Genomic DNA, 19,016 nt, shown 5'->3' with positions numbered 1-19,016 from the left:
TTAATTACCCAGGATCTCAAAATTGAGATGGGCTTGTTCTGCAATTCCTAGTATTCTGGGACCTACCCTGTTAAATGCGCCAAATTTTTAAAAATGTATTTTCATTAAAACTCCTAACGAATCAGTTTTTAATTCTAACGGATACGAGAGCATGCTTACAGTTGTGTTTTTTTTTGTCACACTTTCACAGGCTTGGACGCATGCAATCTATCCTTGTTCTGTGATTCAACGCTGCTTTTAACTTGAGTTAATTCAGTTAACGTTGGTCAACTGACTTGTAATAGCCCCTGTTGACAATATCCACAATTCTTTCTCGTCCAATTTGACAGTTCATTGAATATGTGCTGAGGCTTGCTTCTTACAGCACGCTTCCACACAGGAAGCTGCTTTTTAACAAATCAGCTGCTAACATATGTCTGTGTTAAGAATTTACAAGAACCTTTGAGTATTCCGTGACGTTTGCAGGAGGCACAGTAACTTGTCAGCTAAAGTTTCTGCTGTCTTTTAAGCTTTGGAATTATGTAAGAGATCCAGGTTGACACGTGCGTGGTCTTGTTCACTCCTTATGATTTCTCTCTCTCTCTCTCTCTGGCTCAGTAAAATGGGAAATAAATATGGGTCGTGGACCTTCCCTATACTTCAAATGCATTTAATGATTTTGTTTGTCATGATGGAACAGTGTAGTTTAGGCAAAAACTCAACCAACTTCTTTGCACTAACTTCCTGTTTGTTCTCAATTGGGATGTGAGTCATCAATAATGTACTGATGGCACGTAATTCAGATGTCTGCACAGTGCTAAGACTGCTTTGTCTTGTGAAGTGATGTAGTGTGTAGGAATTTGTCTGGCAACTTTTGTTCCATTTCTATATATGTTGCACACCTTTTTGTACTTGCTCAAGTGGCTGGTGTTAAGGGTAAGCTTCAGCAGTGAGTGTGCATGAGCTGTTCAGCATTGGAGTTCAGAATGGATGAGCCCAGTCCTATTTTTCACCTGATTTCAGAAAGAAAAGGATAAACCTGGAAATTAAATGAGTTAGTCTTACTTCATTTGTAGGTAAACTGCTAGAGTCCATAATACAGATGGAAATTAGTGAACAGTTGGAAAGCCATGGGTTAATCGGAGACATTCAGCATTGAGTTATAAAAGGTAGGTCATTGCTTGATTAATTGAAATGATTTTTTTGGAAAATGAGTGTGTAGATGTTGTTCATCCAGAATGTTTAGTAAGTTGCCACATAATGAAATCTAAGCAATGGTATTAAAAGGAATATAATTATTTGGATGGCTAAGGAACAGGAAGGAAAACATGGCGGTGTTTTATATGTGGATATTGAAGTGCTTCAGAAGTCGACGTGTTTTTCCAGTTTGTACAAAATTATTTGCACATTGGTTCTGAGGAAGTTTGAGAGTGCCAAAAGTGGGCAACTATGCCGGAAAGCTCAGAAAGCAGGTTAGCAAAGTGAACAGATAGAAAGATGGATGCAATAGTGAATTTGGAAAAATGAAGGGAATTTTGTTCGAAAGGATAATAGCTTTAATAATATCCACCCGCCCCCCCCCAACCACAAACAGAATCAGATCGGAATGGCTTAGCTAAACTAGTGTAGCCAACGGGGGAGTTGCTTCAATTATATTTTCAGGTCGGAACATTTTTCTATCTTGGTTAATACTGGGCCAATCCAGAATATCTAAGCATTTTAACCTCGCGTACTTCAATTCTATACACAAATCCCTTTAGTTTCAGATATTGGCACTGTTTCTTTATCAAATGATCGGACAATCTAAGTATCTTGCAGGATATTTTTAAGTCAATATGAACTTGGATGCAAATGCAAGACAGAGCATTGTCTGTTACTTACAGATCCACTTCTCAGAGTTGTGGCTTTATAATGGTCTCTGCATCTGTGCTATTTTCATGGCTTGCACTGAACTATTGATTTTTTTTTTAAGAGGATGTGCATGGTAAGTTGTTTAAATGAGCTGGTATTTGCTGCTAAACTACCGGTTAAAATTGAACCTTTCCTTTTTTTTACCCGCTCTTCTCATCTCCACCTTGATGGTTGGTGCTCACTGCCCTCCTTAACTTGGATAGCAATTGAACCAGAACTGATATTGTCCAAAGCTTTCATGTTGAATGCGTTTATCCCCTCTGAAACATAGATATCAATTCCACTCTTGCAAGCATGTTTTGGCTACTCTTGGATGCTGTGGGAGTTCCGTCAACCTCTGCTGATCTCTTGTTCTTCATGTAACCTGAGGGCCAATAATGTCAAATTTTTGATCCAAGATGGTGCAGGAGCGTGGCGGCGACTTCTTGCAAGCTGTGCCCAGTATACCTTCTAATTCTATCTTTTACACTCATTCTATGCTTCTAAAACTTTATTCTAACTTTTAAAAAATTCTCTAACAATGCTTTGATTCAATCTCCTCTTTCCTGCCCCCATCAGACTTTTGAATGGGCCTACCTCGCATTAAGTTGATCTTTCTCTTCACGCCAGCTATGACTGTAACACTACATTCTCCACTCTCCCCTTTCCTCCTCTATGCTTTGTCTGTATAGCACGCAAGAAACAATATTAATACATGTGACGATAATAAATCAAAGTCTCCCTTGTACTGTGGTTTGTCAAAGTCCAAAAGGAAATGTCACCTTGTTTTTCACTGTTCCATGTTGGCAAGTGCTTCGTGCCACAGTTGTCAGACTGTAATATGGGAAATGGAAAAGATTGCACTGATAAGTAGATTGTATTTGGATTTGCTCGTTGAAGCAATAGAGTGATTATATTGTGCGTCTGCCCATCCTGCAGTTGATGCAGACGCACAATGTGTGTTCAGAAAATGTAGATATTCACCCCTCAGCATTGACTTCCTTTTGCTGTTATTGTGGGAATAATGCAGCTGGGTGATCACACAGTCAACTCTTTCCTGCTAATTTCCTGTGCGCTCAGCATTGATATGCAATGGATGATTCAGAGTGTCGACCACTAAAAAAAAAAAACCCAAAGAGTTGATATTTAAACATGTGATTGCGATGCCAGACACGTTTGCTGTAAATGTGCTTTAGTGTCAGAAATGTTTCATTCCGTATTTGTAGGAAATGTGGATGCCATGTATTTTGGACCTGGCTTGCTCTGCACAGTTTTTTGCCATCGAAATCAAACTGTACAACTGTAATTTCATATTATATATCACAGTAATACAGTATAGAATATTTTAAAATAAAAACATTGCTGGAAATATTTGACAGCTGCCAGCACCTGTGGAGAGAGAGAGGGGGAGTAGATGTTTCTGCTTAATGACTGTGGTCAGAAGGTCCTGATTTATTATTGCATTGAACACAGCTGCTTTTCCCATCAACGTGACCCAGACATTTATATATGGGCAAAGTCTGCCTGCCGTGGCTAATGGGGTTCTCATGTATTTCAGTCGACTCATGGTTCCGTGTTCCCTTCAAATCTTCACGGTGGAACGATGTAGGAATACTCTACAGACTGATTAGTTTGAATGCACAGATGCCATATGCGGCAATCATCCTAAATTACTCCTGTTGTTGTTCACAGTTGGAGGTAATTCCGGGTATTTTCAAAAGTGGGCATGGCTTAGATGACTGTTTATTATTGAACTCCGGAGGTAATTACCTCGAATAATAACCTGCTGAGAATCTAAAGAACAATGGACCAGATTTTGCTGAAAAATTGCTGAGACAAGCTTTCAACCCCACATTGATATGGCCTTGATGAACATTGAATTTGAATTCCACTGGCTACCGAGAGCATTAGATCAGACCTCTGGATCACTAGTCTAGTGACATTAACACTTGTTGTGGGGGAATTGCTGTGTTTGCCCATTAATCATCTATCAAAGTCTAGTTATGAACAAGTGTCTTGTTAACATGTGGGGGATTGTTAACTTCTGTGCAGCAAGTGAAGGATTGCAAACGTGGACTCTCCTCCAGGTTATGAATCATCAGGAAATTTTAAAAATGCCACTGAATTTGGTGTTTTTATTTCTTCTGTTTCTCAGCCCAATCTTTCTTTCCTTGTCTCTGCGATTTGATTGAATTTTACCTTTCACCATTCAAATTCATCTTTTTCAGTTCTTCCTCTTAGTTCTTTTTTCCCCTCAGTCCTGAAATTCTACCCGTTAAGGAGATGCGCTTGTTTTTAAGACCCCAAATGCCCCCCTTGCTCTCGCTGTGTTATCAGCTTAAATGTCCAGTGACTTTGGACCAATAATTTTTAAAACTTGCACATGCATTGGCCATGGTGTTGCCCAGCAAGATGTGGCTCCGTTAGCCAAATTTGTGAAGCATTCCAAAACTGAACTTAACTGCCAGCAATTAATCAGGTTAAAGTATTTTAACAAACATTGTCTCTTTCTGTGCCAGAGTAACCATTCAGCCCATCAAAACCATGCCAGCTTTGTGTAGGGCTATCCAGTCAGTTCCATCTCCCTGTTCCATTACCGTGCTCTTGCAAGTTTATATCCCTTGAGTGTCCATCCAATTTCAATTTGAAAACATTGATTGTTTCCCCTATCACCATCCTCCTAGGCAGCAAGTTCCAGGTTATCATTCACCTAAATGGGAATAGTTTTTGTTTCTCTGCCTTTATCTTAATCTGCCATTATGTTGGGCATCTCTTTCAAATCTCCCTTCCATTTTGTGTTCCAAGGACAACAACTCCAGCTTTCTAACCCAATCTTTAAGCTAAAATCCCTCAAAAACATTTAAAACAAAATTCCTGGAATCATTCTGAATCTCCTATCCCTTGTCTTTCCTCTTTCCAAGCTGCCAACGTTGCCATCTTTTAATTTTTAAGTGAACCCAGTGTTCTCACCATCTGATAACCGGTGTGAAAAAAGGTTTCATAATGTTGTCTTGAATTAATCCTTCACTGTCCAGAACCCCTATTCTCTCTCTCTCTCTCATCTTAACTGCCAGGGTGCACCTGTAGGTATATTGACTTTCACGATGGCTTAGTTTATCAGGTAATTGCAGGCCCTATTGTACATTTACCTCACCATGATGCAACATTGTGAAACTTTAACCCAATGGAACATTTTTTATTTCTCCAGCTGTTTTACATATTGCCTACAATGCAATACTCTGAGTGTTGCATTGTCAGACGTTCCCCCTTGCCCAATGTTGCTACGGTGGATTATCCATTTATTCTCATTGCCTTGCAGGAGGGGAACTCGTGTGCAGGAATTGGCTGCTGTGGTTCTTGTATTGTAACTGGGAACACACTTCAGATATGCAGTGAAGTCCTGCCTTTCGCAACTTCCTTGTTCACATAGTCACTTACCCGTACTAAAGCCTTTGTACACCGCATTGCTCATCGGGAACAATTATTTGCCTATCCGTGTTTACTTCCCCGTTCATCCCTCTTTTCCCAAGGAGACGGTAGCCACGCCAGAGCAGAGACTTTGACATGTTTTAACAGGAAGATGGTGTTGAAGTCTCTGGAAGCGATCTCTTTCCATTAGTCCTGGCTGTGGGCATTTAATTGTCTTTGGTTTTAAGCACCTTTCCAACGGGTGAGAAACAGTGCCTGGAATGATTGCAATTGAAGTGCAGCCTGAACACAGAGTTTAACCTGGAAATGTCTAAACCTCTTGATCCAGCACTTTAGTAACAGTTCTGTTCAATTTTGAAATCTTCACCCAGTTTTGAGTGATTCTTTTCTTTCTTAAATGAGGGTGATCTACTTTTCAAAATTTTCAATTAATGTATTGCTTGGAGGTTCCCCCTGACTGTTGTATACTGATACAATTTGCTGTACAGTACACTGCACAAACCAGTGATGTCCTTGCATTGTTGGAACTTTTCTAATTGATTTCGATTGGAAAGCCTGTTCATCATTTGCGATACTGTTTGCGAGGTTTTCTGGGAATATAATCTCATGAACGATGGGACTGTACTTCAGTAGTTAAAGCTTTTGGGCATCCTGATATTGTGAAAAACACTGGACAAATATGTTATTTCTGTAACTGAGCTTGTAGAAGGAATGGCATGAAAAAGAAATTGGCTTCAGAATGTCAACAAATTTGATGGCATTTAAAATTTCAGTCAGCCAAAGGAAGCAGTTCGATTATTTGTCATTTATTTTACTGACTGGCAAGGAATTATTTGGGATTAATAGCACAGAAACAGGCCATTTGTCCCAACCAATCCATGCTGGCATTTTCTAACACTCGAGATATCTCCTTCATCTAAATCCAGCATCATCATCCTCTTATCCTTTCGTCCTCAAATTCTCTACTTTTCCTCAAAGATGGGTCTGTACTATTTGTTTCAGCCATTCCCTCTGGTAGTACACATCCTGTTCTCATCATTGTTTGATAAAGACGTTTCTTCTAACTTCCCTATTGGATTTCCTGGTGACTAACTTATATTGATGGACTCTTGTTATACTCTTCCTTATTAGAAGGAATGTTGGCCTGGATCTTCTGCAAAACGGCAGTCAACACAGATTGCTGCTCTGGTCATACGTTTCAGCGCTGCATTTCTGGCCAGGTCTTCAGAGCCTGGTGTTTTTGGAAATGTGAACCATGTGGTCCATTGGAGAACTCCATCACAATGGAGTAGCAATGCGGGGGAAGACTGGACGCGTCCCTTTTATTTTTGCAGCACCAGCTGCAGTAAGATGTGTTTAAATGTCCAGTATGGATGAATGTCGGTGAATGAGTGATTGGGTAAGATGACAGGTGGATGAGGAGGCAGTTGGTAGAGTGGGGGTCGCCATTTCTTGACTAATTATCCAGGTAAGTAGTTTGGAACTGTCTGTCTCTGACTCTTAAGTTGGAGACTTCAATGGAGGGTCCCAGGCTGCATGGCAATTGTCCATCGGAAGTTCAAACCTTCCAGGCAATCCCCTTGGAGGGCAGCGTGTGAGGACTTCCACAAAGTCCTGACGTACACCTTGGGTTGTCTGGTCTCCAACAATCTGGAGACCAGAAGATCTAGGCCACTCTATCCATTCTGTCAAAATCTTTTCAGAATTTTAGAGATCTTTGGGTCACCTCCCAGCCCTTTTTCAAGAGGAAAGCATGTCAGTCCTTTCCTGATATCCACGCATTTCTGGTGTCATTCTGTAAACCTTCTCTGCACTCTCTCCCATACCGCTATATCCCTTTTATAATATGACAACGAGTACTGCATGCAGCACTCTTGAAGGTGTGGTATAAGTTTAGCATAACTTATCTGCTTTTCAATTCTATACCTGTAGCAATAAATCCCCTTTTTTTTTATCACCTTGCTAACTTTGTCCTTTACTCCCATTCTCTCCTTTCAGTCCTGAAGCCAACTAGCCACTTGTTCCCTGACTTCACATTCTCTGACCTTCATTAGGCTGTTGTGGGCACCTTATTAAATGGCTTTTATCAAAGCAATGTTATCACACACAGGAAGCTAACTGGAAAAGTTCTATGTGGTTCATTGAACAGAAGTTGAAATGGAGAACAAAGGCTCAGTTTAATGATACTGAACAGTTTTTTTTAAAAGACAGGCCTTTTTTTGGAAAATAGTGGAAGAGTAAAGAGACAGTAGTGGTGGGTACAATGTTGTCTTTTAAAAAGCATTTAGACAGTTACATGGGTATAGAGGAATGTGGGCCAAATGTGGGCAATTGGAACTAGCTTCGGGGCTTAAAACAAAAGGGTGGCATGGACAAGTTGGGCCGAAAGGCCTGTTTCCATGCTGTAAACCTCTATGACACCCAAGGAATCAGGAAATGTAAGTAATTCCTAAAATTTGCAGCCTCCCGGGGAGGCGTGATGAGAAACCGAAAGCATGATATTATGATAACAAGGTACAGCAGTTCAGTGCGTTCTGGATTATGCAGAAATAAAAGAAGTGGATCGCAATATTTTTTTACTGTACATTTAAAATCTCAGATTGGATTGCTATAGCATCAGCTCATAACAAAAGCACTTGTGTGTCTTTCTTTGATATTCAGCCTAATGGGTGAAGGACGGGACATGTCCTGACAAGTTGAACAGAATCACTCATTCCAATATTCTGCTTTTCAGTCAATACCTGACATTGCAACTTGCAAATTGCTCACTTGCTTATTAAATTTATTATAAATCTTTTTGAAGAATATAGTAAATTGCATATAAAAGTTAATTAGCTAGACATACTTGTGCCTCCCTTATTACAGTCTTACCAAGTTCCCGCCTTGATTTCTCTACAGTCAATAAAAGCTAATTGTCTTGTGGTGATCTTGAAACAAAATGACCTCAATTTTTAATAGGAAAAGACTGGTTTTTATTTGAGTCACGACAAGTGTTGGTTGTTGTTATGTGCAGTAGCTGAGAATCTTGTGCTAATTTAAAGTAAATGTATCTTGGCTGATACTGAGCTATGCAGATCAAGAATTACTTTGGTCTGTGATGAGTTAGCTGATCGTGGTTAGAGCTGTAGCAGCTGATATTGAATGTGTTTCTTTCACTAGGTAAGGAAGAGAATTCCATTTATAAGTCTCTGGTACCAAGTGCTTGTGTGGATAATAGCAGACAGCATGATCAAATTTACATTTTCATTTTGGTTGAACAATCTTGCAATGTTTTACCAGGGCTCACTGGCCAGTTGGCCAACATTTCTAAAGCCATAGCCCTGCTAACGGATATGTGTCCACCTAATCCATCACTTTCAAGAGATGATGGTGGAAATTACTAGAGGTTGAAGGAATATGTCCCCATGACCAAATATACAGTCTTACCGATTTCCCTCCTCTCTGCAGTGAATAAAAGTTGATTATGTCATGTGGTGATCTTGAAACAAAATGACCTCAATTTTTAACAGGCAAAGACTGGTTTTTATTTTGGTTCACGGTGGCACAGTGGTTAGCATTGCTGCCTCACAGCACCAGAGACCCAGGTTCAATTCCGGCCTCAGGTCACTGTCGGTGTGGAGTCTGCACATTCTCCGGGTGTCTGTGTGGGTTCCCTCCGGGTGCTCCGGTTTCCTCCCACAGTCCAAAGATGTGCGGGTTAGGTTGATTGGCCATGCTAAATTGACCCGAGTGTCGGTATTAATAGGGTAAATATGTGGGGTTACGGGAATAGGGTTGGGGTTGATTGTGGTTGGTGCAGACTCGATGGGCTGAATGGCCTCCTTTGGCACTGTAGGGATTCTATGGATAATTATACCATGCGTACCTTTCAGCCAATGCCCAGACTCTGCCATCACCATTCCTGGATTTGTCCTGTTCCACCAGTAGGGGACACCAACCAGAGGGGACAACTCAGTGGTATAGAGTCAGGAGAGGTGACCCCAGGAATTCTCAACATTGACTACGGACCCCATGAAGCCTAATGGCATCGGGTCAAACATGGACCAAGCAAACTTGTGCTGATTACAGTCTAATGTCTGCTAGTCGTCATAATTTTGATGTACATCTATATGATATTGCAATCTCAACTCCAAGTTAGCTGAACATTATTTTCCTTTAATAAATGCATGTTGTCTTTCCTTAATCTGCATTTGTCCAAAAGACTATTAATTTTGACTCAAATTATTATTTTTATAAGTTTCCCCACCACTGAAGTTAAACTGATTGGCTTGTAGTTGCTGGTCTTGCCTTTCTACCTTTTTATTTCGAAAAAAGGGTGTAACATGCAGTTTTTTTCTCAGGCACTACCTCAGAGTCTAAGGAAGACTGGATAATTGTGACCAATGCCTCTACAGTTTCCACACGTTTCCCTCAGTATCCTTGGATGCATCTCATCCAGCCCTGGTGCCTTAAGTACAGACAATCTATCTGTATCAATGTAAAATCATTTCAGTGTATCAGGACCGCCTCTTCCACCATGTCCGGGTGAAAGTTCCCTGGTTTAAAAGCAGCTGCAAAATATTTATTTTAATATCTCAGCCATGATCCATGTTTAAATCCTCTCTTTGGTCCCTAATCACCCCCTATATCTAGATACATCTGTCATGTGTAAATGATTGATTCTGTTCTTTTGTTGGAAAGGGTGACTTCACAAATATCACAGGCATTTATGCAATGGCGTCTACTGTTTTTCCTTCATAGAGGAAGGTGTTGTGCAAGAGACTGAGGATGTCTTCAGGAGTTACGTCTTCTTCCGATACCAATCGGAGAGGGATGAAGGAGCGAATGTCCCAGAAGATCCAGAGATAACTGAAATGCACCAGCCCCCTGAGAGGTACAATATTCGTATCGTATATTATCACAAAGTAGTGTTAGGCAGACACACTGACAAAATACTAGCTGCAGTTTGTAGTATCAGCATTTTTTTAGGTCAGTTACAGGTCTTTTGCGAAAGGAAAGAAAGATGCATCATCGATCAATATTTTGTTTTCGCTCGTGAAATCTTTTGCAATAATATGTCCTTTTTTCTGAGGAATTTGCACTTAAGCAATGTGCAGAATCGCTTAATAAAAATGAGTGGAATGTTGCGCCAAAACAATTTAAAGTTACATTAGTGTTTTTCTCCACATCAGTCACTTCATTTCAGCATCTCGCGTTGTAGTGACTTTAAGTAGTTGTGACCGTGTTTTTTCCTTCCCTCCCTCTCAAGTACTCCAACTCTGGTAGGCCGGCAACTTGCTCTTATTGGAGATGACATCAATCGTAGATACGATCTAGAATTCCACAATCTGCTGTCAACCCTGCCACTCAATGCAGAAAATGCCTACGACTACTTCCGGAAAATAGCTGATGGGTAAGGGCCTCGCTGATGTCAGTTGTGAAGACAAACTATATTTGCAAAGATTCCTGGGCTGCTTGGAAGGCAGAACGTGGGATTTTTTTTTCTTAATGTGGGTGTAATGTTTGTTTTGACGAGAACCTAATCTGTTTAATCTGATAAATCTGGAGTAATTAGGTTGTGATGAACAAAGCATCGTAGCTGTGAGGGACAGCTCGGTGGATAGGATATTGGTATGTAGATAGGCTGTAAAATTGGGCGGGGATCCTGGATTCAGGATTCAATCCTGGACCGGGGAGCGGCGCGGGCTTGGAGGGCCGAAGGGCCTGTTCCTGTGCTGTATTGTTCTTTGTTCTTTGTTCTAATGTTACTGATCTTGTTGCTGGGTTTAGACTGGGCAATTAGAAGTTAGGTGGTGGTGAATTCAGAGCACAAAATGAAATCATTTGGACTCCAGGTTTGGCAAACGAGACTTGTGGATACGTTAAGTAGTAACTTCGCACTTGTGGCAAAATAAAATAGTGCGATCAAGATTTGTAAATAATCGTGTACTAAGCCACCAGTAAGCTCTGGAATGTTTTATATATTGTCATTTTCTTTCTTCTTTTAGAGGGTTTTAGTTCAGTCGGGCAGCATGGTTGGTGCAGGCTTGGAGGGCCGAAGGGCCTGTTCCTGTGCTGTAATGTTCTTTGTTCTTTATATGTTCACTAATGGTTTAACGCTCTTTCAGCTATTGTTTACACGTTATCTTTATTTGAGCTTGGAAAGTATCTTTTAACTTGGACTCAAGCATTTCCACACTTTTGATCATCAGAATGAAATATTATTGAATGTAGATTATAAATATCAAAGTATTTAAAATTTGGAGCAAGATGGAGGATATGGTACAGCAAGCCCACCCCATTTAGAGTCCACACATGATTATTCGATCAATGTTCTCTCCATTCCATGAGGCACTATTTTAAGAAACAGTTTGTGATTTTTCCCTGCCTGCCCTAGGAAAATGTTCAACCAGCCCTTGTAACCCTCAATCCCCGTTCTACACAATGTTCCAACTACTTTCCAAAAATGTTAAAGAATCCCCCAATCCATTCCTTCTCTATTGGCATATTCTCCCAGAGGGGTGTGTGTGTGTGAATATTCCCAAAGGAAAGTCTTTGGCCATCATTTCGTTTGTACCATTTGGGCCCTAAGTGCGCACACGTTCCAGAAGTGATTCTCTCGGCTAAATTGATACATTAGGCTCCATAATTCAAAAAATAAACCCTTTAAATTCTCATTAACCTGCGTTACTTCATTCCACATGACTGATTCCCATTTTGCACTCTACATAACTCCATAAATTAGCACTGCTGTGACTTCTGTTTCCTCATCTACTATATATATCCCTTATATATTTTTATGGATTGTCATTTTTATTCCCTTGGTCTTTGTACATCTTCTTAAGGTATACATTGAATCTTTATGTAAAGCACCATAAGCACATGTTTAGCCATTTGGCAGTACAGAACTTAAGTATTGCTTGAAAAAAAAAGAGATGTGCTATCGAAGCTTTTAATCTTGCATTCATCAGGATAGCTTGCAAGATACACCAATAATAAAGTGGACAGCAGTTATACAGAAGAGAGTGCTAATTGGTTGACAAGTGGACTCTGGTAGAGGCATTGCCACAGAGAATGAAGCAGAAAACAGTTAACTGCTACCTTTTTAATTTCAAACCAGGCAATTTGACTCTGGGCAAGTAATTGACTAAGGAATGGCTGTCTCCCAAACTTTCTTATTTGGAAAAGATGCAATGCATGGGCCTGCTCCTTCTGTCTGCAAAGAAAAGGGCTGTGTGTGAACATATATGGCTTTAGCATATATAAGTGAGCCACACTGCGCCCACTTAAGATCATTGCATTAGATGTGATCCTGCAATTTGACAACACTGGCTAAACAACCCTGATTGTGCTAAGAATTGCACAGACAACCAATTGAAAACCAACTCCGGATGAGTGCAAGATGAAAGGCATCGCTAGCATGTCTCTTTTTTTTCACCGATAGTCAAGCACGTGTTTCTTTATCTCCTCGTTATATAATATTTTGGGGGTGAGAAAGAGAAAATATTTAAACAAATGCAGTAGTCTAAAGCAACTTTACTCAAAATGAGAATGACCAATGATGCTCACTGAAGTTAAATATTCTAATCTGATTTATTACCAAATGGTTTGAATTGGTCATTAAGTTTCAAGCAATTTTTGGAGTAGTAGACATTCATATTTTTATAACCCCCTCTGTTGTTGGCAACTGGCATTGCTCAAGACAGACAGATGTCTGTCTAATGTGGAAAATGTAGAAATTGCGCAAGGTAGATAGCTGCCTCGTATAGAAATTTGTACTGCTTATGATTTCGTATTGCACATATGTACATGGAGGCACTAAGGTGTTTTAAATTCGGGCATGTATTTTCCTTACCAGTTTAGCCCATCTTTCTAACGAAACTCAGTTGCTTTATTCTCCAAAATTGTCAAAATACTGGTTGCAAACATTTTGGGGTTCTCTCCATGCATGAAGTAGTTATCAAAAACAGCCTAAGCCTTGTGCATTTGGCCCTTTTTGGGTTAGCTAATCTCAGAGATTGATGAGCTCTTGACTGCTTGCACATAATCATGGTGAATAAGGTGAGGTATTGAAGATTTTTGTTAACTGAAATTATTGAGTGATATGATACACAGATGGGTATATGGATTAGGTCCAAGATCAGTCACTATCTCATTGGATGGTGGACAGAGGGGCTAAATTGCTACTCCTATTCCTATGTTCCTAAATAAGGTATAAGCAATATTTAAGCTTTAATTTTCTTCAAATTGTTAGAACTGATGCTCAGTGTTCACATCTTGCCTAATTGTCATTCCTGTCCTTTGTTTCTGCTTTCCTTTGGATGCTGGACTATAGACTCTTAACTATTGCTTGACTATTACAACCTTACAGCAGCAAAAGGGCAGGTAAACACATTCACATTTTGCTTTGTAATCCTTTTCCAACCTATTTATTATGGTTAAGATAACTTACAATAAAGAAACCTCTGACTGTAGTTCATTAACTTGTTAATGTGCAACTTTTTAAAAAGAAAACAGAATAGCCCAAACAAATCTATTCTGTTCACTAAAATGTTGAAATGGCAGGTGATCCAGCAATGCGCATTGCATTCCGCTTCCTTCCCCAGCTATTAGATTAGGTAGTCTGTTTGGTCATAATTGTTTGATGTTGGCCTGACTGACTGATTACCATAGTTTTGTCTAAAATGCTGGTAACATATGCAGTTATAAAGTACTCAAGTATGTTCAGTTTCCAGTGGTGGTTGTGCAAGAGCTTTTGAGAGCCATCAGTGAAAGGTGGTGATGGCAGTGTGCTACAGTTTGCTCAGGACATCTGAGGTGCTGTGAAAACATGCACTATAGCATATTGTAATCTGGATCTATAAGAAAATGCTCGTAGAGCCTCCAACCTACTTTCCATTACATGGCTGACCAGGAATCTCTCTCTCTCTTCCTGCCTGCCTTTGACGTGTTGCTACACAACTTGTTTGGTAGCGTTATGAACGCACCTTCCTCAACCAAGTCCTGTGGTGGGACTCAAAACTGGAGCTCCTGGTCAGAGGCAGTGCGCTATCCACTGCACCATAACACATCCTTCATAAGGGGGGGTCAGACAGTTTTTTTAAAAAAACAGCTTGGCACAAGATCGGTTAAAGAGTTGCCAAGTTCTGAGAATGAATTTTGGTGAGAATATCAGGAAAGTTGATTTAAATCAGTTCAAGCTTGGTGTTAACTGCTGCAACTACTATGATTATTTGGAATCATGCTGTATTACTTATAAAAAAATACTTATTCAAATACAACTTGGATTTAAAAGTTGAAGATTTTGAATGATGGTGGATTGACTGAAAATAGGGAGATTTTATTATTGATGCAAAAAAAAAAGAAAATTTACAGACCAGCAGGGACAAGTCAACCCATCAGGTATCTTCCAGCCAAAAAGTAGCTATCTTGTCTAATCCACCTTTCCCACACTTAATCAGAAGCCTTGTAGATTACTGCACTTCAAGTTCATGTTAAAATGCAGTGAGGATTTCTACCTCTGCTACCTTTTCTGCCATCACTTCAATTCTCTGCCCTCTGGTTACTAACCTCTCTGCGATGGGAAAAAGATTATTCTTATCCATTCCATTTAGCCTATTCATAATTTTGCACACCTCAATTAAATCTCCCTCACCTTTTTTTAAAAAAAAAACAACTCTACTCTATGCAATATTTCCTTATAGCTGAAATGGGCGGTACAGTGGCACAGTGGTTAGTACTGCTGCCTCTCAGTGCAGGGACCCGGGTCCGATTCCAGCCTTGGGTAACAGTCTATATGGAGTTTGTAATTCTACCTGCATCTTCGTGGGTTTCCTCCGGGTATTCTGGTTTTCTCCCACAGTCCAATGATGTGCAGGTTAGGTGGATTGGCTATGTTAAATTGCCCCTTCATGTCCCAAGATGTGTAGATTAGGGAAATGAGATTATAGGAATGGGCTTGGGTTGGATGTTCTTTCAGAGAGTGGGTGCAGACTTGATGGGCCGAATGACCTCCTTCACTACTTTAAGGATTCTATGATTCAAATGAACCAAAATTCTCCATTCCTGGCAATGTACTAAATCTCTCTGTACCCAGCCTAATGGGATCACATTTTCGTGTAATGTGGTGATCAGAGCTATATATAGTACTCTAGCTGTAGCTTAACTAGCAGTTTGAGTAAAACCTTCCTGCTCTTATATTCAGTTTCTTAAAATAAAGGAAAGTACCTCACGTGGTTTCTTAACCTCTTAATTACCTGTTCTGCTACTTTCAGGGATCTATGGACATGCACTCCAAGGTCCCTCCGTTCCCCTACACCAACATCCTACCATTTATTGTGTATTTCCGTGCCTTGTTTACCTGCATTGAAGATATTGCCGTTTACTTCTCTGAATTCTATTTGCCACTTTTCTGCCCTCCTGACCAGTCCATTGATAAATCTCTACATTCTACAGCTTTCTTCCTCACTAACTAACAAACAGACAATTTTTGAATCATCTGCAAAGTTTTAATTATGCGCCCTGTGGTTTTTTTTTAGACCAAACCATTGATTTACACTAGGAAAAAGGAAAATCTAGTTCTAAGCCATGTGGAACGTCACTAGAAACAACTTTTCAGTTGCAGAAACGCATGTCGACCATTCTGATTTGCTTCCTAGATCTAATTTGTCTTTGGAACCAATGGGCTCTTTTTGTGTGACCTTGTCAAAAATTTAATGACACCATTTTAGACAGTTTCCTTTCACAAATCCCACGCTGACTATTATTGGTTAATCTGTGCCTCTTCTAAATGATGCATACTTTCCCATAACTGAGATTAGGCTGACTGGCCTATAAATACTCTGTCTATTCTTTTCGCACTTATTAAACACACGTCCAATGTTAGCATTTTGCCAAAACACACCTGTAGCCAGAGAGGATTGGGAAATGATTATTAGAGCTTCTGCTATTTTCCTCCTTATCCTAAACTGGGATTTAATCTGTGAATGCTGATGTATCTGTTGATGCGAAACTCAGAATTTCCTTCTCCCTCTGTTTATATCATCCAATCTTTCACACTTAGTAACTACAATGTCTTCCGTTTTGAAGCATCGTATCCACGAAGAACTGTGCCCATGTCTTGCGCCTCCACACAAGATGCATTGAGCCTACACTCTTTTTTTCCCTTGGTGATCGTCTTGCTTTGTATCTAATGTAGAAAACATGTTTTGTGTTTTCCTTCATTTTATTTACCAATATTTTTCATGCCGCCTTTATGCTTTTCTAATTTCATTTTTTAAATTTCACCTCCTCCTTTGTTCTCCTAGGTTTTCTGTGATGTTAAGCTCTTTCCTTTATTTGCTTTATCCCATCATGAATGCACTTTGACATCCAGGGGTTTAGATTAAGGAGTCCCTTTTTTCGTGAACTCTCTCTTTCTCCTTCTCAAACACCTCCACTGCTCTGACATTGGTTTATCTTCGAGTAGTTGTTTTCATCCATTTTTGTCAGGTAACAAATTGGCCTCTCCCCAGTTTATAACTTTTGCTTTTGGTCTATTTTGGTCTTTTCCATAGCTATATTAAATCTAACGGAGTTAAGATCATTGCCACCAAGATGCTCTCCCACAGTTACCCTTCTCATCTGATTAGCTTAATTTTCTAAAATGAACTTAGTGTATCTGATTCGAGTCTACCAGTCTGATGTGAACTTTGACCATATCTGGTAGCTACTGGAGCAATTATTCAAATCTGTTTACTAAAGGTTGTTGGTATAATAAACTAGCTGCCCCAATAACATGAATATTGGAACATGGTCAGATTTTCAAACAAAGGTGACGTGATTTTTGAACTTGTATTAAAATGTCTGTGTAACTTTTCTGGTAAATCAGTATTTGAAGATGATGCTGAAATTGTATGTTCTTCTTGCAGACTCTTTGAAAGCGGCATAAACTGGGGCCGTGTGATAGCCCTGTTGGGGTTTGGCTATCGAATGGCCATTTACGTCTTCCAGAACGGTATGAAGGGATTCCTGAGTCAAATTGCAAAATTCATTGCAGAGTTTGTATTGAGAAATAGAATTGCACAATGGATTGCAGCTCAAGGAGGCTGGGTGAGTGCTAGGAGGTTGCTGGTTTTCAAGTTAAATGCTATGAATATATTTTTCTGTTTTTCTTCTACAGAGCACATCCTGGGTGCACTGAAGTTAGTACCTGTCCCATATAGTCATCACTCTTGACAGGGCGGCACAGTGGCAGAATGGCTAGCACTGCTGCCTCACAGCACCAGGGACCCGGGTTCGATTCCTGGCTTGGGTCACTATCTATGCGGAGTCTGCACATTCTCCCCGTGTCTGTGTGGGTTTCCTCCGGTTGCTCGGGTTTCCTCCCACAGTCCAAGGTGTGCTGGTTAGGTGCAGTGGCTATGCTAAATTCTCCCTCAGTGTACCCGAACAGGGGCAGGAGTGTGGTGACTTGGGGATTTTCACAGTAACTTCATTGCAGTGTTAATGTAGGCCTACTTGTGACATGAATAAATAAACTTTCTGACACTTTCTGTTTTTAAAGTTTATTTCTGACGCATACAGCCCTCAAACTAGGACTGTTCGGAATAGGGGAACGTGCTTCCTGAGTCACTGCCCCTTCTCCAGTTTTAATCTAGGAATTCTGAGGTCAATTTTAGCACAACCTTGCGAGTTGGCATCAGCTAATACAGGCGAGTAATTGATTCCAGTTTTACTCACCTGCATATATCAAATGAACCAAGTTGGAACACAAGAATTATAAGTAGGAAAATAAAAAGAAAATAAGAACATAGGAACAGGAATAGGCCATTTAGCTCACCAAGCCTATTCTGCCATTTAATGAGACCATGGCTGATCTGAGGCCTAACTCCATATACCTGCCTTAGCCCATATACCTTCATACCTTTGCTTAACAAAAATGTATCTATCTCAGATTTAAAGATAGCAACTGATCTAGCATCAACTGCTGCTTGTGGAAGAGAGTTCCAAAGCTCTACCACCCTTTGTGTGTGGAAGTGCTTCCAAACATCTCTTCTGAATGGTCTGGCCCTAACTTTTAGACCATATCCCCTAGTTCTAGAATCTCCAACCAGTGGAAATAGTTTGTCTTTTTCTACCCTGTTCTTTTCTGTTAATGTCTTGAAGACTTCGATCAGATCACCCCCATAACCTTCTAAATTCTAGAGAAAACCTGTCTAATTTATATAATCTCTCCTCATAACTAAACCCCTAAAGTCCAGGTATCATTCTTGTAAATCTACGATGCGCTCCCTCCAAGGCCAATATATCCTTCCTAAGGTGTGGTGCTCAGATCTGCTCACAGTGGGGGATGACCGGGGTTTTGTATAGCTGTAACAAATTCTGTGTCCTTGTATTCCAGTTCTCTAGATGTATAGACCAGTATTCCATTACCCTTCTTGACTGAATCCTGCACCTGTTTGTGGCATTTTAAAGAGCTCTATGCCTGAATCTCCAAGTCTCTTTCGATGTCTGCTAGATTTAACTTCATATCACCTGGAGAGTACTCAACTCTATCCATTTTCCGTCCAAAATGGATAACCTCAGACTTGTTTAGATTGAAGTCCATCTGCTACAGTTTAGCCCATTCACCTAGTCTATCAATATCCCTTTGTAATTTTATACTATCATCTGCACCATCCACAAAGCTGCCTAACTGTCATCAGCAAATTTAGAGATATAACTTTCTGTGCCATTATCCAAGTCACAATGTGACCAAT

The 19,016-nt window shown here is 40.1% G+C and overlaps 1 protein-coding gene across 2 annotated transcripts in view; it reads left to right on the top strand.

The window, feature by feature from the left end:
• The window catches only part of LOC144479180 (bcl-2 homologous antagonist/killer-like), a 67,487-nt gene that overhangs the window by 28,323 nt on the left and 20,148 nt on the right, over positions 1-19,016 (top strand). For both annotated transcript variants that reach the window (XM_078197789.1, XM_078197788.1), the window contains exons 3-5: positions 10,039-10,171; positions 10,547-10,690; positions 17,187-17,367. In XM_078197789.1, coding sequence (XP_078053915.1) covers positions 10,039-10,171; positions 10,547-10,690; positions 17,187-17,367 — 458 coding nt within the window. The remainder of the gene's footprint in view (positions 1-10,038; positions 10,172-10,546; positions 10,691-17,186; positions 17,368-19,016) is intronic.

Source organism: Mustelus asterias, chromosome 25 (genome assembly GCF_964213995.1).
Source record: "Mustelus asterias chromosome 25, sMusAst1.hap1.1, whole genome shotgun sequence".
NCBI classification, from domain to species: Eukaryota; Metazoa; Chordata; class Chondrichthyes; order Carcharhiniformes; family Triakidae; genus Mustelus; species Mustelus asterias.
The sequence above is the reverse complement of the archived record's forward strand: the minus strand, read 5'-3'. Positions and strand labels throughout refer to the sequence as shown.